The 21993-nt window shown below is 50.5% G+C and overlaps 3 protein-coding genes across 4 annotated transcripts; 2 read left to right on the top strand and 1 right to left on the bottom strand.

The window, feature by feature from the left end:
* Positions 1 to 963: 963 nt before the first annotated feature.
* Positions 964 to 5716, top strand: LOC141730763 (uncharacterized). The gene is made up of 6 exons (XM_074550854.1): positions 964 to 1220; positions 2445 to 2837; positions 3231 to 3284; positions 3721 to 3816; positions 4284 to 4330; positions 4622 to 5716. The coding sequence occupies exons 1-6, from the start codon at positions 1160 to 1162 to the stop codon at positions 4808 to 4810; spliced, it is 840 nt and encodes a 279-aa protein (XP_074406955.1). The 5' UTR covers positions 964 to 1159; the 3' UTR covers positions 4811 to 5716.
* Positions 5717 to 7425: 1709 nt separating this feature from the next.
* CIAPIN1 (cytokine induced apoptosis inhibitor 1) lies at positions 7426 to 14434 on the bottom strand. Of its 2 annotated transcripts, none has more exons than XM_074550853.1 (9): positions 14326 to 14434; positions 12258 to 12438; positions 11812 to 11964; positions 10877 to 10953; positions 10459 to 10627; positions 10189 to 10262; positions 9747 to 9862; positions 9125 to 9194; positions 7426 to 8618 (listed from the first exon to the last, which is right to left on the bottom strand). In XM_074550853.1, exons 2-9 carry the CDS (start codon positions 12412 to 12414, stop codon positions 8508 to 8510), a joined length of 927 nt encoding a protein of 308 aa, XP_074406954.1. In that variant the 5' UTR covers positions 12415 to 12438; positions 14326 to 14434; the 3' UTR covers positions 7426 to 8507. The 2 variants fall into 2 exon arrangements, with proteins under 2 accessions (XP_074406954.1, XP_074406953.1); XM_074550852.1 differs by having other exon boundaries at positions 14409 to 14434.
* COQ9 (coenzyme Q9) lies at positions 14397 to 21957 on the top strand. Its single transcript, XM_074550851.1, has 9 exons — positions 14397 to 14552; positions 15255 to 15426; positions 15967 to 16102; positions 16459 to 16601; positions 16867 to 16951; positions 18216 to 18320; positions 20037 to 20192; positions 20549 to 20602; positions 21847 to 21957. Exons 1-9 carry the CDS (start codon positions 14492 to 14494, stop codon positions 21880 to 21882), a joined length of 948 nt encoding a protein of 315 aa, XP_074406952.1. The 5' UTR covers positions 14397 to 14491; the 3' UTR covers positions 21883 to 21957.
* The last annotated feature ends 36 nt before the right edge of the window (positions 21958 to 21993 follow it).

Genomic DNA, 21993 nt, shown 5'->3' with positions numbered 1-21993 from the left:
GAAGTGACAGGAGCTGGCATCTGGCTCCTCATGGCCATAGCTGGGGCAGGGCTCTGCAGGGCCATGTACATTCCACAGGCAGAGTGCTCTGATCAAGCCCATCCCTCTGTCAAACCACAGGTCCCTGGGGCTGGCAGGGTGTGTGTGGGGGTGACAGGGTGTGTGTGTGGGGCTGGCAGGGTGTGTGTGTGGGGGCTGACAGGGTGTGTGTGGGGGCTGACAGGGTGTGTGTGGGGCTGGCAGGGTGTGTGTGGGGGTGACAGGGTGTGTGTGGGGCTGGCAGGGTGTGTGGGGGTGACAGGGTGTGTGTGGGGCTGGCAGGGTGTGTGTGGGGGCTTGCAGGGTGTGTGTGTGTGGGGGTGACAGGGTGTGTGTGTGGGGGCTGGCAGGGTGTGTGTGGGGCTGGCAGCGTGTGTGTGGGGGTGACAGGGTGTGTGTGTGGGGGCTGGCAGGGTGTGTGTGGGGCTGGCAGGGTGTGTGTGGGGCTGGCAGCGTGTGTGTGGGGGTGACAGGGTGTGTGTGTGGGGGTGACAGGGTGTGTGTGGGGCTGGCAGGGTGTGTGTGGGGGCTTGCAGGGTGTGTGTGTGTGGGGGCTGGCAGGGTGTGTGTGTGGGGGTGGCAGGGTGTGTGTGGGGGCTGGCAGGGTGTGTGTGTGGGGCTGGCAGGGTGTGTGTGTGTGTCCCCACCTGGGCTCAGCAGGAGCACACCCCATCCACATGGGTGTGGACATCAACCCCCATGTCAGTACTCCATTCCCTGGGGTAAAACAGACCAGGCTGGGGTGGCCTGGGCAGGTGGTGCTGCAGGAAGCTGGGGAAGGGGCAGGGAGCTGGGCTGGCCCCAGCAGTGGGGAATGGCCCTCAGCAGCTCCTGGGGCATTACTTGGGTCTCAGGGCCCAGAGCGTGTGGTCAGGATGAAACCAGAGGAGGAATCAGTGAACAGAGGAGATAAGAACTGGGCTGAGGCAAGAGAAGGGGAAGAGAGGGGAAGCTTGTGAGCACAGAGGAAACTCCCTGGCCCAGTGGTGCAGGGGTGAGGTCCCAGCAAGGCTTCAGCTGCCCTTGGCTGAGCAGTGACCCCGCACTGCAGGGAGAGACGGAGGCTCCAGGCTGCTCCCACCAGGCACCCAGCACGGTCACTGTGAGCCTCTTGGGGAGCATGGAGCCCTGGCTGGCCAACACCTTCCTGCCCCTGCTGCTCCTCACCTGGCTGCCACTTGGTGAGTCCCCAGTGCCCTTGCCTCTGCTCTGAACTCTTCCCTCTTTGCTCATGCCTGCAGAAGGTGTGGAAAGTGCCTGCTGCTGCTTTTACCTCCCCTCTTGCATCATTCAGCCCCTCTTCTGCAGCAGCCCCTTGCCATGTGCCTTGTAAAGGGGTCCCCCTTGCAGCTGTGCTTGCACAGGCTGTGAGCTCCAGGGGCTTTGCCTTCAGCAGCAGGGAGAGAAAACAGTTGGGGGGAAGGAAACAGAAATGCTTATCAGCCTGATAACTGCAGAGTGGGGTCAGATTCACAGGGCAGATGTGGATATTCCTTAAGACAAAACCAGCTCTCCTATAGGGCTGTTTTTTCCAGCAGGACTTGCCACCAGATTTCAGTCACAGTTGAAATGTTGGTAGGGCTTAGGTTTCATCTTGCAGTGTCTGCCCCAGGCAGGTTTGAGCAGCACTGCCAGGGAGGTGAAGTGGTTTAATGCCACCTGAAATGATGGAGAACAGCAGAATGGAGGGGGTGTGGAGAAGGAAAATTATCTGGCCCAGCTCGTCTTTGCCAGTGTAAACAAAGCAAATGCAGGAACGTACCCATGCAGGGTGGGGAACACAGAGAACACGTCCAAGAGCAGATGTTCTGAACTGAGCAAGGGTGCTGAGGGACAGAAGTCCACCAACAGCCCTTGGAGTGGAAAGAAAGGACTGAAGAGAGGTGACAGAGGGAGGACTCAGCTGAGAGTGTGAAGTGACTTCAGCTCAGTGATTCTGAAATTCTCCAGAGTGAGCACTATGGGGTGAGATGAAGCCAGAGAGGCTGCAGGAAATCTGTTTATTTCCTTCTCCAGGGCTGACCATTCCCCACTGCCAATCCCCCAGTCCCACCTCATGCCCCATGAAATGGTGGAGCCTGAGGCACTTCCTGCTTGGGTGCCTGTGTCACTGGTGGAGGAGGTGCCTTCCCCCTCATCCTCACATTTTCAATCCTTCCTGAGGCACAGAGGAGTTTGTGCACTGCACAGCATCCAGTGGCACAAGTCAACATGCAACATTTCAGTGTTAAGTGCTTAGCATGGTTAGAATGCTTAGAATCCTTACCAGCCAGATTTGGAAAAGATCATCAGCTGCTGCAGAAAGGGACGGTCACTTGACTGTGTCTTTCATGAGTGACACGTGGGATGTGACCCTGTAAGATCATTTATATTTCAGCTCTCACTTTTGGTTTTGTTCCCTCCAGGAACAGCCAGTCAGATGGCAAAGCCAGTCACCACTGTGCCGCTCAAGATTGATTTGGAGAATCTCACAGTGCAGGTGAAGTGGCACAATCCTGAATGTCTGGAAGGGGAGAATCAAACCAACACTGAGTCTCTGGGAGAAAATTGTATGAATTTCACCAGCTCAAACCTGTGTACAGCCCACACAGGAATCCGTGTGTCTGGGGTTGTCATCACAACACCAAACTCAAGAGATGCTGGAAATCAAACCAACACTGTGTTTCTGGCTGGAAACTGTATGAATTTCACCTGCTCAAGGCTGTGTACAGTCTGCACAGGAATCTGTGTGTGCAGGGTCTTCATCACAAGACCAAACTCGACAGATGCTGGAAACAGCACGCAAGCAGCAAATCTCAGTAAGTGGCAGTGGGGCTGTTTCCATGGGGGAGATGAGTGGGCAGAGAGGGATGTTCCCTCCAGCACTCCTCTGGTCCTTCCATGTGTTGTTTCCCCTGAAAGCATCCTAAGAACTGGAGGAGCCAGCCCAGCCCAGCCCAGCAGCTTTTGGCAGATTCATCCCACCATGGGATGGGGGGACAGGCCATGGAGCTGCTGGGCCATTGGTTCCTTTCTAGGACCTGCCAGATTCTCCAGCTGCAGCACATCAGCCAAATCCTGACATGGCTGGAGCTGTGCTGGCAGGAGAGGGACAGCCAGGACTGTGGGCTCAAGGCTTCTGCTCCAAAGCAGAGCAGGGTGCAGGGTTCTCTGCCTCTGGACAGTCTCTCACTTGTGTTTCTGCCTTTCAGGCTCTGGCTGTGAAGGATCTCAGACTGATGTCACAGTCAAGAACATCTGGAAAGGTGTGTCCCCACAGTCCCCTGGCTGCAAGAGTGGAGGGCAGGAGGAGTCCTCAGGGAAAAAGAGGGAGGAGCAATAAGGGAGAAAAGAGCCAGATGTTTTCCCATGAGTGGGTGGGAGCCAGTGCCAGACTGGGGTAGGCACCAGTGGATCAGAGGCTGTGATGCTGGGAAAGAGCTCTGATGCTCCAACTACCCCCTGGGTGAGTTTGGAGACCACTCCACACTGGGTATTGTCAGCGCCCTGAAGCTGTAGAGGGTTCAGGGTCTGGAAGGCCAAGTCTGGGAAGAAACTGTGCCATGCCATGAAGGAGGCAATGGCAGCAGTGTCCCTGCAGGGGGGAGGGATGGATGGATGGATGGATGGATGGATGGATGGATGGATGGATGGATGGATGGATGGTGGCTCACAAGTGCCTCTGTGGTGTTGTGTGTGCAGGACTCCTGTGCATCCTCCTTGGCTTCGCGGCTGGGACGCTCCTTTACATGCCCATAATTGGCTTCCTGCTGTGCCGGCGCATAAGGAACAGAACAGGTTGGCATTTCTTCCTCAGCTGCTGGTCTGGACAAAGTCAGGCTTGGGAGATCTTTGTCCATCTTTGACACCCTACTGCTCTTGCTCACTCTGTGTTCCCTTCACAAGTCCTGAAGCAGCTGTCCCAGTGTGGTGAGAAGGTTCACCCCCTCCTTTCCTTCTGGCCAGTTGCTGCTGGGAGTCTGGCTATGGCACAGCCTGTTGTGTGATTGAAACAGGTCTTGCTTATCCAGAAGTGCCCATCTCAGAGCTCTTCTCCAGCCCCTCCAAGGGCTTTTAAGCCCTTGCCAACCCCTGCAGCCCTTTGACCATCTTCAGAACCACAGAGCTGCAGTGCCTCATCCTCTCCCACAACAACAGCAGGACCAATGCAGATGTTTGCTTCATTCTTTCATTATTTTCTTAATTTAAAATAATGATCATTGTCACTGTTTTAACTACTATTTAAACAAGGTTTCCTTTTTCAGGAGAGCTCATAAGCGAGGATGTGACAGAGGAGAATCAAGTCAGTACGGTAAGCTGGGGGGACTTTCCACGCATTGCTTCCTCCTCCCTGTCAAAAAAAGCATTGTTGAATATCCACTTAAAGGGTTTCATGGTAAAATCAGCTTTGCTTTCTGAAAACATGGTGCTAAACACTTATTAATTCCTATTAAATAAGGGCTTATCGGTGTTTGAGTAGGTGGCACTTCTGAGCAATCTGGTAATGCCTGGGCAGCACAAAGAGTTGTGCCAGTGGAAATGTATTAGCAGGGGAGACATAGAAAGAAAAGCCAAGGCTCTACTCATTGCTGTCTCCCTGCAGGCAGCCCTGGTGACAGGAACTGAGGATCTGACCTATGCCAACCTGAAATTTGAAAAGAAGGGGACAGGATCTGCCTCCTCCAATGTCATTTACACTGAGATCAAGCCATTGCAACAGAAGCAGAGTGGTGGGGATGGCAGTGCTGCCTGCACAGAGGTGGATGTCTCCCCCAAGGAAGAGGGCAAGTGAGGGAGGTGAGCAGCTTATTGTCCACCTGTTGGGGTCTTCCTCCTCAAAACTAGCTGTTAGCTCACACAGCAGTGCAGTCTTGGGGATCACACATTACCCCTGAGTGGCTGCAGAACCCTGCTTTATGTTCCCCTGGAAGAAGCCATGTGAGGACAGGGCTCTTGAGCCCATTTTCCCCTTGCCTTCTGCAGCTCCAAGCACTGCCAAGCTTCAGCAATTATTTTCACTGTCTCCAGTTGCTGACAGGCTCCTCTTGCTGCTTGTTCCATGCTCAGGAATGTCACTGTACACTGTGTGGCCAGCATGGTGTTCAGGAAGAGCTTGGTCCTGGATGTGATGGGTGGCACATGCTAGCCATCCAGAGAAGTCCTGGATCAATATTCTGGATTTTCTCTGCAGCAGGCACCTGCTGTGATGTGGGCTGACCTTTGTTTCATTCACTCACTTGAAACACAAGGGGCAAGGATGGAAAAGCATTGCTTGCTTCACAGAGGTGCTGCTGCAGTGATGCACATGGATCTGCTTTGTACTGGGAGTAGCTGGGTGTTTTTGCTGTGGTGCAAAACCCTTCTCATGGGTAGAGCACTCTCTTTTGTGCCCTTTTATTGATAACATTGTGTTTATTGTGAATTTTTCAGTAAAATTATCGTTCCTACATGTGGTCTCACCTGGTGTTTCCTCTGCTGTTGGAAGAGGAGCAGCTTGAGTGGAGTTAACTTTTGAAACCAGCACACAGCTCTAGTGATTTAGTGTTATACCCACAACAATGCTGGGGTTCAGACATTATCCCAAAAAGATGGTCCAGATCTTCTGGGTTATTCTCAGAGCATATGATCCAACTTGGGCAGATACCCAACCATTAAACAACCCACCTCACCAGCTTCTCTGCCAGGCATGGCATCATCAGCACCTGCATGACCAGGTTCCATTCAATGCCCAGTGCCATGAACACCTGCACAAGCTTGGCAATGATGGGGTAACTGTTGCACTCAAACATCTTTTTTCTGACCTAAAAGGATCCCATGATTCTCTACAGCCAGGCTGGGTGGCCCTTGTGCTGACCTGCACAGCCCTTCTCTTGTGCCTGTACCATGAAATTATTTATATTGTTATTTTAAGGAGAAAGAGGTGTTAAAAAACCTTCAACTAAGAGGGACAGACTGCTCCTGAATTCAAGAAGAGCTGAGCCAGACACCTGGGACTTGTACTAGCAACCTTGGTAGCCACTTACTCTTTGCTCAGGGAAGGGAGGGGAAGTTTCAGAGGAGGCAAATATAGCTGCAGAGTTCTTCAGAATCCCACTGGTCAAAACACAAGGCCATGAGGAAAACCACAAAGGACATGAGCAGAATGACATGCTTGCTAAATTGCAAAGAGGCAAAATTGGAAAGCTGAGGTGCAAATCAAATTAAGACTAACAAGGGCTGCCAGAGGCTCTGCATTTGCTTAACTGCCTTAAAAAGAAGTGGAGAGAAAAACATGGCTCATGGCTTCACCAGGAAAGAGTTATTGATCAATGAAATGGAGGAAGCTGGGACATTGATAGTGCTGCATTTGCATCCTCCTTTATGCCTAAGGTTAGTGGGGAAGCAGATCTGGGATAGCATTTTTAACAGGGAACCAGGCAAGGAGCCATGAAATAGCCTTGGAGCAGTAAGAGCAGTGACCAAGAGGCAGGCAAAGGCAGCCAGGGCTGCTGGAGGAACTGCTGAGGCAACCTCTCCAGTGCAGGCAGGAAGGGTGGGGGCAGTCTTTGCCCAATGGCTATTTTTAAAAAGGTGAAGCAGAGCTGAACCTCCAAATTTCCCTTCTCAGAAAGGTGCTATCACAAGCAGTTGAGGAACTGTGTGAAGGTAAAACAATAATAAACACACTGCTCTCCTTGTCCCAAGCTCCTCCATATGGAAAGGGCTCCTTGTCCCTGTGTGCACCCAAGGCAGGTGGGTGGAACATCCACAATGGGTTTTCATGCCAGGAGCACACAGTGTGTCCTTGCTGGCCATGAAAAGGAAGGCTGACTCTTGCAGAGAAACAAAAGTGCTGCTTCTCCCAGCTTGGGCAAGAGGAAAGTAGAGTTGAGGGTAAGGGCTGCCTTTATCAGGGACCTCATAGAGAGATCTGATCTTCTGCTACCTGTGAGACTGAGAAAAGGCAATATAACCCCCAAAGGCTGTAAGTGTGCAGAACTTTTACCCATTTCCCTCTTGGATCATCACTAGCTACAAGGTGGTTGGATGGGTGGTCTATCACACAAATCCTGTCTCCTGGGAGCTGTTCTCACTGATGACAGAAGCAGTGACTGGGGAGGAGTGAAAGAGGGGTCTGGGAAAGCTGTGCTCTGGAAGGAAGGAGCTTCAATCCCACCAGTGACAGCCTGGGGCAGTGCAATCACTGGGGCAGTGATTCCCAGAGCAGCATCTGAGCAGTCAGAAAGGTGTTTTCTTTAGTTTTCCTTAACATCTGTGGTTTCCAGTGCATACCACATATTGAAGTTTTCAGAGGAACAATTTATGGAGAATGCAACCTAACATTTGAACAGTTTAAGAAACCACTGAGAGGCTGAGTAGAAGGAGACACACTTAGAATACCACTAATACCAGCCTTAAAACAAAGGCTTTACTATTGGTCACTTTTATTTGAAGAACAGAAGAGCCTTTCATCCCAGCCCTCTCCATGAGTTTAGTAACCCAGGTAGCACACAAGAAGTCACATCCTGTAGAGCAAGAGCTCCAAACAAAGCAGTCCCCACTGAGACACTGAATGTGGGCTTTCCTCCTCCTCCTCCCTAGGTGAAAAGCAAGCCCAGCACCAAATGTGAACAGCACCCTGATCCCACACCTGCAGGATGCTTCACTAGAACTACACAAATAAATAGTATCTCATGGAGAGGGAGCAGAGGGCCACCACAGATCATCTAGAAATTAAGTTATTGCTATGTTCTTATGTATTTGACACTGCAGGTAACTCACTTGGGTAACCACCAAGAGAGGTGATAGTCTCAGATTGCCCTTGTGTTATCAGCTTGTGTTGGACTGAAAGCTGTGGGGAGACAAGACAGATCTTGTTTCATCAGCTCCCTGCCTTAAAGGCACGAGTTCTTGGTGGCACTGAATCTTTGTCATTTTGCTGAAAACAGCTGGGGGAAGGGGCTCCAAATACACCTGGAAATTCACCATGCCTGCCAGCCTTTCCCATGCACACTGCTGTGAGTACACACTGCTGAGGGTACTCCCTGCTCCTGACTTGCCTCAGGAGCTGCTGAACCATCTCCACACAAGAGGCTGCAGGTTGAAATTTCAAAGAGAGCAGGAGCCCATTGCCCCGGGGGCTGAGGCAGAACTGCTGATTCACCAGGGACAATCAGGACTAATTAGAGCTGTAGGACATGGGAAATGCCACAGGCACACAAGGACAACCTGACACGTGACTGTACTTCCCTCTGCTGGTGGGACACGCTGTGACGGCCAGCGTCCAGGAAAACAAGGTGTCACATGAAGTCTAATAGTGACTTGTCACCAGAGGATCAGGTAGCCCAAGGCTGGTGACAAGTGGTGAGCTCACAGCAGTGTCAGTGCCCGCAGTGTCCCTCCCCACATGGAGTACTGGCTGGAGAGCATGAGTTTGAGAGGATGAGGACTGCAGGAAGAACCTCAGAGTGATGGAAAAGCAGCAGAGTCCGTGGCAGGACATGTCTTTGTTAGGCATCGTGCAGCTGGTTCTCTGGCAGGAGAATCTTCTCGCCAGGCTTGAAGGCAGGCATCCCCAGGTAAGGGCAGCTGGCACAGCGGAATGCATCCCCCAGGTAGCACTGGCAAGGGACAGAAAAGCACTGTCTGTAATCAGGTGCCACTCTCAGGTCTCTTCCCCTGTGATATGGTTCCTGCAGCTCAAGAGGAGTCATGCTCCTGAGTATCTATGAGCACAGAAACTGCTTCCCTTCTACCCCTTCCCAACAGTGTGCATGGCAGAGCTGTGCAGGCTCACACAGACATGAGTCTCCACCCCACTTGGTGTGCCCAGGCTGGGGCAGCCCCCTGAGTTCCCACAGGGCAATCCCCCTGGGCAGGTCCCTGGTTAGGCCATGAGCAGAGAGGGAAAGGGTCACTGCTCACTCTGACTGCCCCAGGGAGTCAGAACAGCATGTGCTGGTGCAGAGCACATGGGCACAGGGCAAAGGCTGAAGCTCTGCACAAGCTGCACAGGCTGTGTGTGGAAGCAGTGATCCAGCTCAGGCTGCAGTGACTAGGGAACACAATTCTTACGCACAGATCACACGCTGCAAACTATAGTATAAAGACAAAAATTACTAATTACATTTCCACAGGCAGATTTAGGCTGTGAGCCCTTCTTCTCCTGTTCCAGTTCTTCAGCCAGGCCACATGTGCTGTAGAAAAACAAAGAAGTCACACCTCCATCTTTCTGCTTAAAGGTCATGAGTCACCAACACTTGTGCCAGCCCTGCTCACATGCAACAGCCCTCACTCTGTCACACCACACAGCTGACTCTGGACTCACGCTCCTCACTCTGTTCTCCAACACCACAGTTTGTATAACAAGTGTTGAAACACTCCTCAAGTTTGAACTGAGTGGGAAATGACACTACAGCACTTGCTGTATGTGCTGCTTCTCCTTGCAATGTGAGAAACCAGGGATTTAGGCAAGCTGCACAAGCTATGCAGTCACCTTCAAGATGGCTGTTGGTAATATGCACCTTTGTGATAATCTGTAGCTGTCACAGGTCAATTCTCACTGTGACAATTCTCACAAACTCTCACTGATTTACATTCCAACAATTAAGTTAAGAAAGGACATGAACCAAAAGAGTTAGGCTCTGAGGAACAGCAAATTGCCTACAATCTTTTTTAAACCCCTCCAACTCTTAAGAGTTTAATGCTGCAGATGAAAGGTTCACTGAGACATGAATTCCAGCACTGACCAGTTCTTGCAGGCTTTCCTTTTGCCCTTTTCATTGCAGGATGGAGCTCTGAGGGATGATGGATCTGGCTTTTTCAAATCCTCTGAATCCAACAGCTCATCAGAGTCCAGAAGATCCTGAAAACACGCCATGGGAGACAAAATGCAGGAAATGGACTTTTCAGTAGGGAATGACACTGCTGAGTTACATTCTAAGAAATGGTACTATCTGTACACTGGCATGAAAGTGCTGCAGCTCTGCTCTCTCATCCCTGTCTCCCCTCACCACACCACTGAGCTCTCCAGACCCCATGAAAGAGATGAGCTATTTTGCCCTAGGGAAATTTTTCTACCTCTGAAGTTGTAAAGCTTCCTAAGAGGCATGACTGAAAGTATTTAGAATAGGAAAGAATGGGGAGAGAGAAGGAACAGCAAAGCCTCACAAAGAAAACAAAACCACTTACCATCTCTTCATCATTCATATCATTGGCAGACAGTGTCCACAGCTTGGCAGCAGCTGGGTCCACACGGGGTTTTGCTGGAGCCAAAACAAAGGAAGAAATAGTAGTTATTCCAGCCCCATCTGCTCCAGAAAAAAAGTTCAAGCAACTTTGGAAAGCCTCATTTCATAGCTTTTTACTGTAGCACTCCCTGCTTGGGAACTGTCTCCCTGTTGCAAGTGATGCCTTGTGAGAGCCACCAAATCCAGGTGTTCAGCATGCACCACTCCTCACCTGAAGGAACAGGTTTCTTGGCAGAGGAAAGTTTGAGCTGACTTGAGGATCCCACTTCAAAATTGGGCTTCCTGCCTTCTATCTGAACAATGAGAAGGTCATTGCCTTGGTAACCCAGATGTTCTCCAACAGACTGGATCTCCTCTGGAGTCAGTGCTTTCTTGTGCACCTGCCAAGAAAGATTTTAGGTTAACCTTATGCAGAACCCTTTATTTTAACACCAAGCCCAGTATTCCAGTGAACAGACAGTCAGTATTTTCAATCCTAAAGAAAACCACTATGCTGACTATCTAAAATTTGTGCCAGGCTGTGGCCATGCACATTTACAGCAAACCAGGGTAGCTAAAACCCTCATTACCCAACAAATCCCCAGGTAACTGCCCAAGGGCACTTCTGGAAATGGTAAACACATCCCTACCTCCTTCACTTCCACCAACCCAGAGAGAGTCAGAGTTGTGAGGAGCTTGGATGCTGTCTTGATTTTGGTATTGTTTCCTGCAAGACACAAAAGCAGAGAGTAGGAGAAGGCAAGAACAAGAATACAGCTCACTGAGACACCTGAAAGAGCAAGAACTTTAGAGGGAAGTACTCAAGCCAAACTTCTGCACCAAAATTGGGCCTTTTCTAGTCAATAGAACAAACCAGAAAAAGCAGCAGCAGCTTGTTCATTAGAGTAACAGTGTGGGGTCACAAAGCCATTCTAGCTCTGAATATGTTCCATATATGCCAAAACATTTCTCAATCCAATCAATACCCATCAAAAAAAGATTTTAACAAATCCCCAAACCCCAAACAAACTCCCTCCCCAACATTTTTACCTATTAAACTACTCATGAAGTTTCCAAAACATGGACTCCTAAATGACCACACTACATTAAGAAATCATCTTGTGTTTGCCTTCTCATGGCCCCTCCAGCTGTCCCATGGCAGGTGCTCTGGCTTTTCTTCTAAAACTCAGTCCAAAGACTTTTAACCTTTCCTGGATAATTATTTCTCAATGGACTTCTGAGGCAATCTCTTCAGCACCTGTCACCTGTTTTTGAAACCACTTCAGAAGCTCCCCAGAAACCCAACATCTGCAACTACTTAACACTGCACCTTGAGTAGAAAACAGCAACATTGAAGCTTTTCAGTGTAGCTTAGGAACAAGCCCATCCAGCATTTTGGATAGGAGAGTGACTGCATACATCTTTGATGGATACCAGCATAAGCACAGGATAAAAACCTTGTGATCTGAGTTAGTGTGCCAGGAGAATGAAAATCTCTCCATGTTGATCGGGGTTCCTGTCCTTTCTATTTCAGCCTAATCCTCACGAGAAATGCTATGTTGCCATGGAAGCAAGACTCTCTCACCTAACTCTGTAAGCACTGGTTCTTTCAGCAGGACACGGCCCCCTGGCTTAAGGATCCGAGCCACTTCTGCCAGGAGCTCCACACTGTGCTGGGCTGCACTGCCTGGCACCATGCCAGAGAGGATCACATCGAAGCTGGACTTCCTGTGAGCCGCTGGGAAGAAAGAGCAAGATGGTACCATTGAACATGTACACAGCTTAAAACACCAGTTCCACCTCCCTCATCCCTCATGCTTGAGTGCAACAGCAGGAACTGATCAAAGACACCAAGCATAGAAGCACAGCCGAGGTGCATCACTTCCCCTGCTGTACTGCCCAGGTAAGAGGCAGCAGCAGGTGCTGACAATGTTCTGAGTGCTGACTCCCACAGTGGGAAGGTGTTGGTTCACACAGCAGCAGAACCCTCTCCCTTTTAAGGAAACAGTGAAAAATTAGGCTCATTCTTACACAGAGGCAGCTGGTTAACATTTTCCACAGAGATATGATTATCAGCTCCCACCAGTGACTGGACTTTATCCACCAAATCCTTCAGGGCTTCGACGGGCGAGGAGCTGTCCCAGATGATGGCCACGCGCTGGCCTGGAGCCAATCCGTACTCGCCCATTGCAGCAGCAGCAAACCTGCAGGGCTGGGGAGAGAGGGCAAGGCTGAGTGCCAAACACAGCACAAACCTCTGAGCACTGTGATTTAATCACCTGAGTTGTTTTAATAAGTGGGGGTAATTTTCTGGAAATGGGCAACACGAAGTTCCCACAAACTGAGCGTTAGCAAGACATGAAAAAAGAGCTACACTTCAGGGCAGAGTTCAGTTTCTCCAGTTCATTGATGGGACTCTACAAGCCCATCTTTAAAGAAATCTACAAGCTCATGCTTTAAAGAAATCAACAAAATAACAAAAAAAAAAAACTCACCTGCTTTCCTTAAAAATCTGAATAAGACAAACACAGGATTTCTGGATTTCCTGAGCAGTGACAGCTATTTGACATTAAACACTGCCACGGTCTCCTACTTCAAACACAACCTAGCAGAGTTTACTTATGCAGTGCATGAGAAGAAAAAAGTAACTTTCAGCATTCCCAGCATTCCAGATTGAGGCTCTTCCCACCGTTAGGATTGGTGGCACTGGGTGAGCAAATCACAGGGAGGGAGGAGCAGAACAGAATGTGCAGTGACAGTTTGGAGAAAGCTGTCTCCACTGATCTTTTATATGAGATTGTATTCCTTGTATGGCAATACCATCCCATCATCACCTGTTCTCACAGCAACACCAGCTACTGAACCCCATGACCTCCCCTCTTTCCTCTATCCAACACAAACCTATTTTCTTCCTAATTTAACACAACACAGAAAACAGAGAGCACTGCTGACCAGAACAGTTGTCCAGTTTATTTTCAGTTACCTGGAAACAACACACCTATTTCTGGAGAGACAGCTGTAAGCAAGGTCTGTAGCAGGAATTGCTACATCACACATCCTGGGCAATGCCTTGCTGCCACCACATTGCCACTGAAGCACAGCTCATGGATATGTTGTACCAAATTTAACTGCAGTGAGGTGGGAAGTGGATTTTCACCCACAGTTCCTCTGGCTCTGTGTGTTGTCGACTCCCCGTCCCTCCTGGAAACTGCTAACAAGTTCAGAATGGGACAATCTGTGCCTTTTCTGAGCTCCTGGGGTAGGAATTCACACTAAAACAACTACAATACCAACCCAGTAGGGAATATACACCTTGGATGTACACTGCAGGTTGTAACATCTCACAGCTGCTTTGGCATGTGTGACACAAGCCAAGCAGCTACAGCAGACAGTAACATTTGTATCTACACATATTAATCCCATTAAAAAGTCACCTTTCCCAAGAAGCAGGCTGAAAATCTCAAAAGACACCTAGGCTGCGAGGCTAAGGTGGGAAAGACAAACCCGAAGTCACAGCTTCCTCTCTGACCAGCAGGTGATGACCTTGCAAGATCAGTCAGAGCCCAAACTGCATCAACAGCAACAGCACCGCCCAGAGATGCGGCGAGGAGGCCGCGGAGGAGGAGCCCTTATCTCCGTGTCACACACATTTAACAGTCCTGAGGAACAGGGCAAGGAGAGGGGTTAAACAATAGCGCAGGTTCCCCTTCGGCAGATTAGAAAGCTGCTGTGGTGGAATGGGATGATCCTGACAGTCCTTCCCAGCCCAAACCACTCCAGGGCTGTAAACTGCAGCCTCCTGACTCAGCACAGCCGGCTTCCACCGGGCCCGAACGCTCCAGCGCCCAGCGGCCTGGAAATGCTCCAGCGGGCCCGGGACGCTGCGGATCCCGGCGGGCCCGGGACGCTCCGGCAGCGCAAGGCTGCGGCCCTACAGCGGGTGCGCATTTGAAGCGCAGGCGGAACGGGCGCACTAAACCTCTCGGTCACCGAGCAGGGACGGTTCAGCAGCAGCAGCAAGGACAGGACACGTGAGGAAATTTCGTGAAGGAATTACTTAAACACACACACAAACACGCACACAGCACACCCCACCTACCCCCCTCAGCGCTTCAGACAAGGTCTCAGAAAGGATTTTAAGGGGAGAAAGGGGCAGCGGCAGCCCCGTCCCGCGCCGCTCACCTCCCGTGGCCCGGCACGCTCCGCTCGCTCGTCCCGGCCTGACGCCGTCACCGTGACGTCATCGCGCTCTGCCCGCTTCCAAGATGGCGGCGGCGGGCGGGCTGCGGCGCGCGGGCTGGCGGCTGTGGCGGGCACGGCGCGCGGGTGAGGGGCGGGGGGGGCGCGCCCGGATCGCGGGGCGGGGAGGGAAGGGAGGGGGAGGGGGGAGCGCGCTCCCGTGCGCGCCCCCGTGCGCGCCCCCCGGCGATCGGGGCGGGGCGGGGCGGGGCAAGGTGAGGTGAAGGGCACGGGGGGTGTGAGGGAAGCGGGGCGGGCCCCGAGCCGGTGGGTTTGAATGAGGGGTTGGTCCGTGGTGGTTTTCGTTAGGCGCGTGGGCCGTGAAATCCAATTGATTTATAATAAACCCCGAATCTAAAAACCAGCAGCAAAGTTAAAAGTTCTCCCAGAGTGTCATTGAGTAATCACTTAGTGATTAGCGTGTGGTGTCTGTCAGGGCTCTTCGGCTCCCGAGTCGGACTTGCCTTATATCTCCTGCTCGGAGTTCAGCACCTTCCTCCCAGCTCCTTAATCAGGGACCAAAATGGGGAGAGGGCATGTTGGCTGCCTGGTTTCCAGTCCAGGATTGGGAAACAACTTGCAATACGTGCCGTTTGCACTGCTCTTTCCCTCACATAACATTTTTGCTGTATTCACATAGACATGAGCTCAGCTGAGAGCGGCACTTAACAGAAGCGTAAAAATAGACACTCTGAATTTGCGTTCTTTTCAGCTGCATTCACCACAGTTCTCTCCACCTTGATTTCCCCGGTGTGGGAAGGAGATGCTGACTCTTGGTTTCCCTTGCAGTGGTCAGGTGCCAGCAGTACCCACCACTCCGCACTCTCCAGGCCTCAGCCGCGCTCAGGGCAGCCTCCGATGAGCACAAGAAGGAGCCATGGGCATCCTCCTCCCAGCAACACTTTGAGTCACCTCCAGCTGAGCACCAGCCTGAAGAGAAGCCTCAGGGCCCTCACCCCAGGTAACTCACAACTCCTTCTAGCACTGCCAAGAGAGATTGGAGGGCTTTTACTTTCCTGAACCTCACATCTGAAACTTGAAGACAGTGAGGTCCAGAGTTAAGGAGCCCTAGACTACAGCAGCTGGAGAGCTGGTTTGCTGTGACCATGCAAATTCCACCGTGGAAACAGTATGGGGCTTGCAGGTCTTTGTTTCTGGATTTATGTGTGAATCTAAAAAAACAGGGACCATATATTGTCTGTATGCCCATAGTAGGAAGCCCATGTTGGAAAAGGTTATAGTTTCGTTTTCTGTTAAGAAGGAGAATGTGGGGCTGATTGGTCTCCATCTCCATTGAGCCCTCCTTCCCTTATTTCCCTCTTTTCTCTCAGCAAAGGTTCATTAGGAATAGTTTTCCTGGACAGGGAAAGATTTTACTGGAGGAGGCCAGGTTGATACTAATCAGGTCTCAGAATGTGCCTGGTGTCAGGGAGTGAGTGGCAGAGCCCAGGTTCTGTGTGTGGTGGTGACACTCCCTCACTGTAACAATACCTTCTCATAGTTACACTGGCCAGGGCGGCCAGGAGTCTGAGGACTATGAGAGCGAGGAGCAGCTGCAGCATCGAATCCTCACAGCGGCGCTGGAGTTTGTGCCTGAGCATGGCTGGACTGCAGAGGCCATTGCAGAGGGAGCCAAGGTATGTGGGGAGAGAAGCAACAACCCAGTTGAAAACTGGATGGAGCTCAAGTGCAGGGACAGCCAGGCCTGCATGCTTCCCCCACATACTCTTGGGCGATGCACCCTAGTCAGCAAACGCTACTGGGCAGGAGTGAAACCCAGCTGCTACAGGATAACCCCTTCAGAGTCAGACTGAGACACAATGTACAGTAGTGAATCCTAAAGAGAGAACATGTCTAGGAAGTACTTTTTAATGCAGTGTTGCTTTGTTTAAACTCACATAATGTCTTTCACAAAATAAATACAACTTTTTTCTAGCTGGATCCTGCTTTGCAGTGTCTGACCTGGTCTGTGCTTCTCTCTTCTTCCCTCCAGACCCTGGGCCTCTCTGTTGCTGCAGCAGGGCTGTTTCACAGCGATGGCAGTGAACTGATCCTGCACTTTGTGTCTGACTGCAACACCAAATTGACCGAGTTGCTGAAGAAGGAGCAGAAACTAGTGCAGCTGGGTGAAGCAGAGTGAGTACTGGCTGTGAACAAATGTCTTCCTTTGCAGATTTTGGGAGCTGGGTAGACAGAGAGGCCACCTGGAACACAGATACTTGAGATTAAAAGTATAATTTACCCAAATAAAATCATCTTCCCAGATACAGACTAGGACCAAAGACATGAAGGATGTGTAATACTTTCCTTATCTATTGCTCAGCCAGGTGGAGACTGATCTTTCAAGATCAGAATTGAGTTTAACTTGGATATTCTTTCTAATTTTTTTTTCCTTACTCAGGAAGAAGCCTATAGATGAATTCCTGAGAGATGCTGTGGAAGCCAGACTGAGGATGCTGATTCCATATATTGAGAAATGGCCCCAGGTATAAAAGTAATATCAGCATTGTCTCTTTTGTGTGTGTATACTTTAAACATCCTGTGACTTTCAACATAGTCTCTCCACCAGATTAGTTCAAGGTTGTAAATGAAGCCCTGGCTGCTTTCAGATGATTAGTAGCCTTCAGGAGGAGAGCAGCCTTGGAAGGAGGCAGTTAAAGGTGACCTTAGAGCAACTGTTTCTGGCAGTTCTGGAAAGGCAGAGCTCTCTGTTGTTCCCTCCACCCATCTGGCATCCCCAGGGGATTGATTGCTGTGTCTCTGCTCGGTCCTGCTTGCAGGGTCACTGCCAGTCAGGCTCTGTGCAGCGTTGCTGTGGCTGCACTGGGATCACCTCACACCTGGGAATGCAGAACTGCTTTGCTGCAGGGAGCTGTCCTTGCAGTGTGTGACTGACAGACCCCTGGCAGCCTGAGGGTAGAGCTGAACTGAGAGGGCTCCATGCTTCTAAATTCACGTTTAACTCCTAAGCCATTCTTCCCAGGATTGAATTGTGGCTACAGTGACAAGCAGAGAGTTCCTAATCTTGGCCTGCAAAGATTGCTGTGAGGTCAGCCTTTGTCCAGAGCCACTGCTGCCCTCTGGGCAGCTGAATCCTGCACCCCATGCACAGAGACGGAGTACAGACTTCATGTTCTTCTTTCAGATTAGCATAATTTGCCCTGTGAAGGATGTGGGTGGTTTGTGTCTCTCCTGGCACTGTGTGATTACGTTCAAAGGCTGCAGGATCCCAGCAGGGCCATTATGGCTGGCGCTGCTCTGCCCTTGGTTGCAGCTCTGAGTTCAAAGTCAAATTCAGAGAAATGAGAGCTGTGACTCCCTGCCCACAGGGGCACAGCACAGTGTGAGTCAGCTCAGGCTCTGATGTTTCCATGCCACAGAGGCAGCTCAGGAGAGACTGCACAGGGATGTTTGAACTGAGCAGGGAGGGATCTTCTGGGCCAGTACAGGCTGAGGCCTGAACTTACTGTGCCACTTACTGAGCTATGCTGTGTGCTCCCTGCACATCCTGCTGAGCCACACTCTGTGCTCCCTGCACACCCTGCTGAGCCACACTGAGTGCTCCCTGCACATCCTGCTGCTTGGAAAGACTGCAGAGAGCTGGGAGGACTTGTCACTGCGAGCTGGAGTGACAAGTGACAAGGCTCAGTCAGCAGCAACAGGGAAAAGATAACAGGGCAGAAAACTGTTGGTGTCCTTTGGTGTTGCATCTTTCTCTCTTTGGCTCCCATTTCTTTGTTTCCTTTGCAGGCCCTGAGTGTCCTGCTGCTCCCACGTAACATCCCTTCCAGCCTCAGCCTCCTCACCAGCATGATTGATGATATCTGGCACTATGCTGGGGACCAGTCCACAGATGTGAGTCCTTGTGCTTTGGAGACAAGCTGCTTCTACCCCTCAGCACTTTGGCAAAGTCATGGGTTCAGACAGGAGTGGGGCTGAGTCCCTCTGTCCATTGCCCATTTGTTGAGTGAAGAAAGCATTTCAGAGGCACCCAAGGGTCCTTATAAACAACATCTAATTTCTAAAGAGACTTAAGAGCCACTGAGGCTGAATGCAAATTACTGCCAATGGGATTAGTGCAAATTAAAAGGACCTACTTCCCTAGGCTCTTAAGTGCTCTTCTTTTTTCTTTTTTGAAGACACAAAGTTGTTGAGATTTTGAGATTGAGAAGTTGATCCAGTTTTCAGTGAGTGAGCGGTGGGTCTGTCCAACAGCTCTCTTCTACTGGCAATAGCATTTACAGACTTGACTTGAAAACCTTTAAAGAACCTACCTAAAAATACCAGTAGCTTATTAAAGCTTTCATCTTTCTGGCAGGAAATAAAAGAAAATTATAACCTTAATTATGGCAATTAATAAATTACTTTAATTCTTATAGATGTAGGGTGAGATGGAAAAAGCTAAATGAACCATTTTAACAAACTACTTTAATAAGCTTCTTTTATCTGTGCATAAAAGAGAAGCTACTGAAGTGAAAAATAAATAAGGCAGCAGAAAAATTAAAGGAATAAACCAGAAGGCAACTGAAAGAACACAATTGCTTCAGGAACTGAAAGTCCCTTATGTGTTATGCAAGTCAAATCAACATGTTGGAGCCAGTGTCTGCACTGAGCTGTTCCTAAAGTCTCACTGGTGCAGGGATTAGGAGAGGTTCTAAAGTTGTGTTTTGTTTGCACCTCCTGACTGCCTGCATGAGTTTTCCAGGAAAGCTGAGCCTGCTCCCTCTTTCCCACTAATGGGGTTTAAAGTTGCTCACAGCAGATCCCTCTTCCCAACACCAGGAGCCAGGCAGAGAATTCTCATCCCTCAGAGACCCCTCCAGGTGGGATTTTAGGAACAGGAAGAGACCAGAAAGAGTTTTGTTTGAGGCCCTGAGACATCCAGCTGCAAATGGCAAATTCCTCTATATGGGGAGGTTTTCCATATTTTCTGGAAAAATCCCCTTGCCCAGGATTTCTCTCCTGGGAAGCTGAGAAGCCTCAGAGAAAAAGGAAAACAATATTATCTCATTCACTTCTCCTGTGTTTTGCTGCTTTGGAATGTGGTTTGGAGATTGTTTATCCAACAGATGGGGGTGTCATTGGTTTAATGTGAATTGTTTTGACTTAATCACCAATCAGGGCCAAGCTGTGTCGGACTCTGAAGAGAGAGCCATGAGTTTTCATTAGTTTCTTTTAGATACTAATCTAGTATCTTTTAGATACTAATTAGATACAGCCTTCTGTTTGTATCCTTTCTCTATTCTTTAGTATAATTTAGTATAGTGTTCTTTTATGTAATATAGATCATAAAATAATAAATTAGCCTTCTAAGAGCATGGACTCAGATTCATCATTCCTCCCAATTACGGGGGCTCAGAAAATCCAACAGGGAGGGACGTGCTGTGGGTGTGGGGTGTTCCTGGCAGTTCTGTGACCCTGGATGTGCACTCAGGTCACAGCTCTGTCTCTCTTGGCAGTTCTGTGACCCTGGATGTGCACTCAGGTCACAGCTCTGTCTCTCTTGGCAGTTCTGTGACCCTGGATGTGCACTCAGGTCACAGCTCTCTCTCTCTCCCCCATGCCCTGCAGTTTAACTGGTACACCCGGCGGGCAGTGCTCACTGCCATCTACAACACCACGGAGCTGGTCATGATGCAGGACTCGTCCCCCGGCTTCGAGGACACCTGGCGCTTCCTGGAGAACAGAGTGGCTGATGCCATGGCCATGAGCAATACAGCCACTCAGGTAAGCTTGGGGACAGCTGTGCATGCAGCACATCCCTGCTCCACAAGGATACCTGCAGGCACAGCTGGCTTTTCCATCATGCACATCTGCTGAGACACCCCCTTGTTGCTGTCAGCTCAAAATCAATAAATGATTTTGTGTTTTTTAATAAATTGACATGGAGGTGCCCTCTTTGTCAGACTGTCCCAGTGGTTGGGAGACATCCCAGGAAACCCCTTCCATGTCCCTGTCTGTGTCTGTCACTTGTCTGCAGTGCTGTCAGCACCTTTCATTCCTGTTGTGCATTCCCTCTGTGTTTGGGGGCCACAAGTGAAACTGCAGGAAGCACAATGTTGTGTTCTCCCTGTGTCCCCCAGGTACAGTCCACTGGAGAAGCTGTTGTCCAGGGCCTGATGGGAGCTGCAGTTACTGTAAGTAATGCTGGAACATGCAGGGCTGTGACAGCAGAATTTCTCCTGAATGTCAGCATTTGTTTTCCTAACCCAAATCTAGAGAACAACATGGAAAAACTGTCATCTTTCGTAACTTAGATTTATTTAAGGGTGATTTCCTTGGTAGTTTGAGGTTAGTTCACTGTTTTGTGGTGGAAGAACTTGAATAGAGCATAAGGAAATTAAGTCTGAAGCTGCAGGGTGAGCTTTAGGGATGAGAGACAGGTGATCAGAATAAATACAGCTGTTCTCCATTGCTTGTCACAAGATCACTCCCTGTGCCAGGCCCCGTGCTGGAAACCTTGACAGAGGCTCAGTGGCCCCAGTCCCTGAGCCACAGCAGGGTGACTTCCTCAAGCTCTTTCATTGGACTCCAGTGTCCTTCCAAGAATTCCTTCACTTGGTAGTGTCCTGGACTGCTTTCTGTCAGGGAACCGCACTTCTTCTGGGATACAAAATAACCCTTTGTGTACCCAGGAATGACTTCTGAAGGGCTTCAGGGCCTCGCTGTGATTCTATTTTTGGACATCTCCCATTTTATTTAGCAACAAAGTGATTTTCTTGTTATGGGACAAGTAGGCTGGAACATAAATTAGACATTGTAACTGATGAAGCACTTGTCAAGAATTTCTCCCACCTCCTTCCCCCTGCAGTTGTGGTGGGATTTGGTGTCTCTCAGGCTCTCTCCTCTCTCATACCTGCATGTGCCAAGAGGATCCTCCCCTAGAGAAGCCCCGGGCTCTTTTACATCCACAGTGTGCCCTCGGGTCTGGGATGTCTCCCTCTGTCCCTGCAGCAGATCCAGTGCCCAGATAAACCTGGGTGCATCCTGAAGGGGGCGGGCTGTGGTCAGGCGGCTTTAGGGCAGAATCATCCCAGTACATTCCTGACAGGGGAGCGCATTCCGGACCTCCCACAGGGGCAGGGGGTCCCGAGGGGTACAGGAGTGCTGTGCTCTGCAGCTCTCTGCAAAATGGATGAGCCAAATAATGCCCCAAAAGCACAAATTCACTGCCGAGGTTTGTGTGGCCACAGGAATAAACCCAAACCTGCTGACCAGGAAGGCAGGCTCCGGTGCGAGGGGCGGCCGGAATTTCGTTCTTGTCCATCCCCAAACCACAGAGATCCCTCTCGGCCCCCCATCTCTGCTCGTAGCACACGGGCCTCCCCTCGGCACCCGCCCGGGACAGGGGCACTAAACGCCGTTCTCCCTGTGCCCACAGATCAAGAACCTGGCGGGGCTGAACCAGCGCCGGTGAGGAGACGGCGGCGGCGAGCACCGGAGCGGCCGCGCCCGGCCCTTCCCCGGCACCAATAAAGTCGTACTCAGCCTGGCACGGACTCTTATTGCGGGCGCACCGGGGCCGGGG

This window comes from Zonotrichia albicollis, chromosome 13 (genome assembly GCF_047830755.1).
Source record: "Zonotrichia albicollis isolate bZonAlb1 chromosome 13, bZonAlb1.hap1, whole genome shotgun sequence".
In the NCBI taxonomy this organism is placed as follows: domain Eukaryota; kingdom Metazoa; phylum Chordata; class Aves; order Passeriformes; family Passerellidae; genus Zonotrichia; species Zonotrichia albicollis.
The sequence above is the reverse complement of the archived record's forward strand: the minus strand, read 5'-3'. Positions and strand labels throughout refer to the sequence as shown.

What these genes read in the sequence shown, in the direction of transcription:
- LOC141730763 (XM_074550854.1), top strand. Translation starts at nt 1,160, where the DNA reads ATGGAGCCCTGGCTGGCCAACACCTTCCTGCCCCTGCTGCTCCTCACC. An exon ending in CACGCAAGCAGCAAATCTCA is followed by an intron (nt 2,838 to 3,230) that starts GTAAGTGGCAGT and finishes TCTGCCTTTCAG; the next exon opens with GCTCTGGCTGTGAAGGATCT. An exon ending in AGGAGAATCAAGTCAGTACG is followed by an intron (nt 4,331 to 4,621) that starts GTAAGCTGGGGG and finishes GTCTCCCTGCAG; the next exon opens with GCAGCCCTGGTGACAGGAAC.
- CIAPIN1 (XM_074550853.1), bottom strand. Translation starts at nt 12,414, where the DNA reads ATGGGCGAGTACGGATTGGCTCCAGGCCAGCGCGTGGCCATCATCTGG. An exon ending in TGTTAACCAGCTGCCTCTGT is followed by an intron (nt 11,965 to 12,257) that starts GTAAGAATGAGC and finishes CTTTCTTCCCAG; the next exon opens with CGGCTCACAGGAAGTCCAGC. An exon ending in GGTTGGTGGAAGTGAAGGAG is followed by an intron (nt 10,628 to 10,876) that starts GTAGGGATGTGT and finishes CTTTCTTGGCAG; the next exon opens with GTGCACAAGAAAGCACTGAC.
- COQ9 (XM_074550851.1), top strand. Translation starts at nt 14,492, where the DNA reads ATGGCGGCGGCGGGCGGGCTGCGGCGCGCGGGCTGGCGGCTGTGGCGG. An exon ending in ATATTGAGAAATGGCCCCAG is followed by an intron (nt 16,952 to 18,215) that starts GTATAAAAGTAA and finishes TTTCCTTTGCAG; the next exon opens with GCCCTGAGTGTCCTGCTGCT. An exon ending in TGATGGGAGCTGCAGTTACT is followed by an intron (nt 20,603 to 21,846) that starts GTAAGTAATGCT and finishes CTGTGCCCACAG; the next exon opens with ATCAAGAACCTGGCGGGGCT.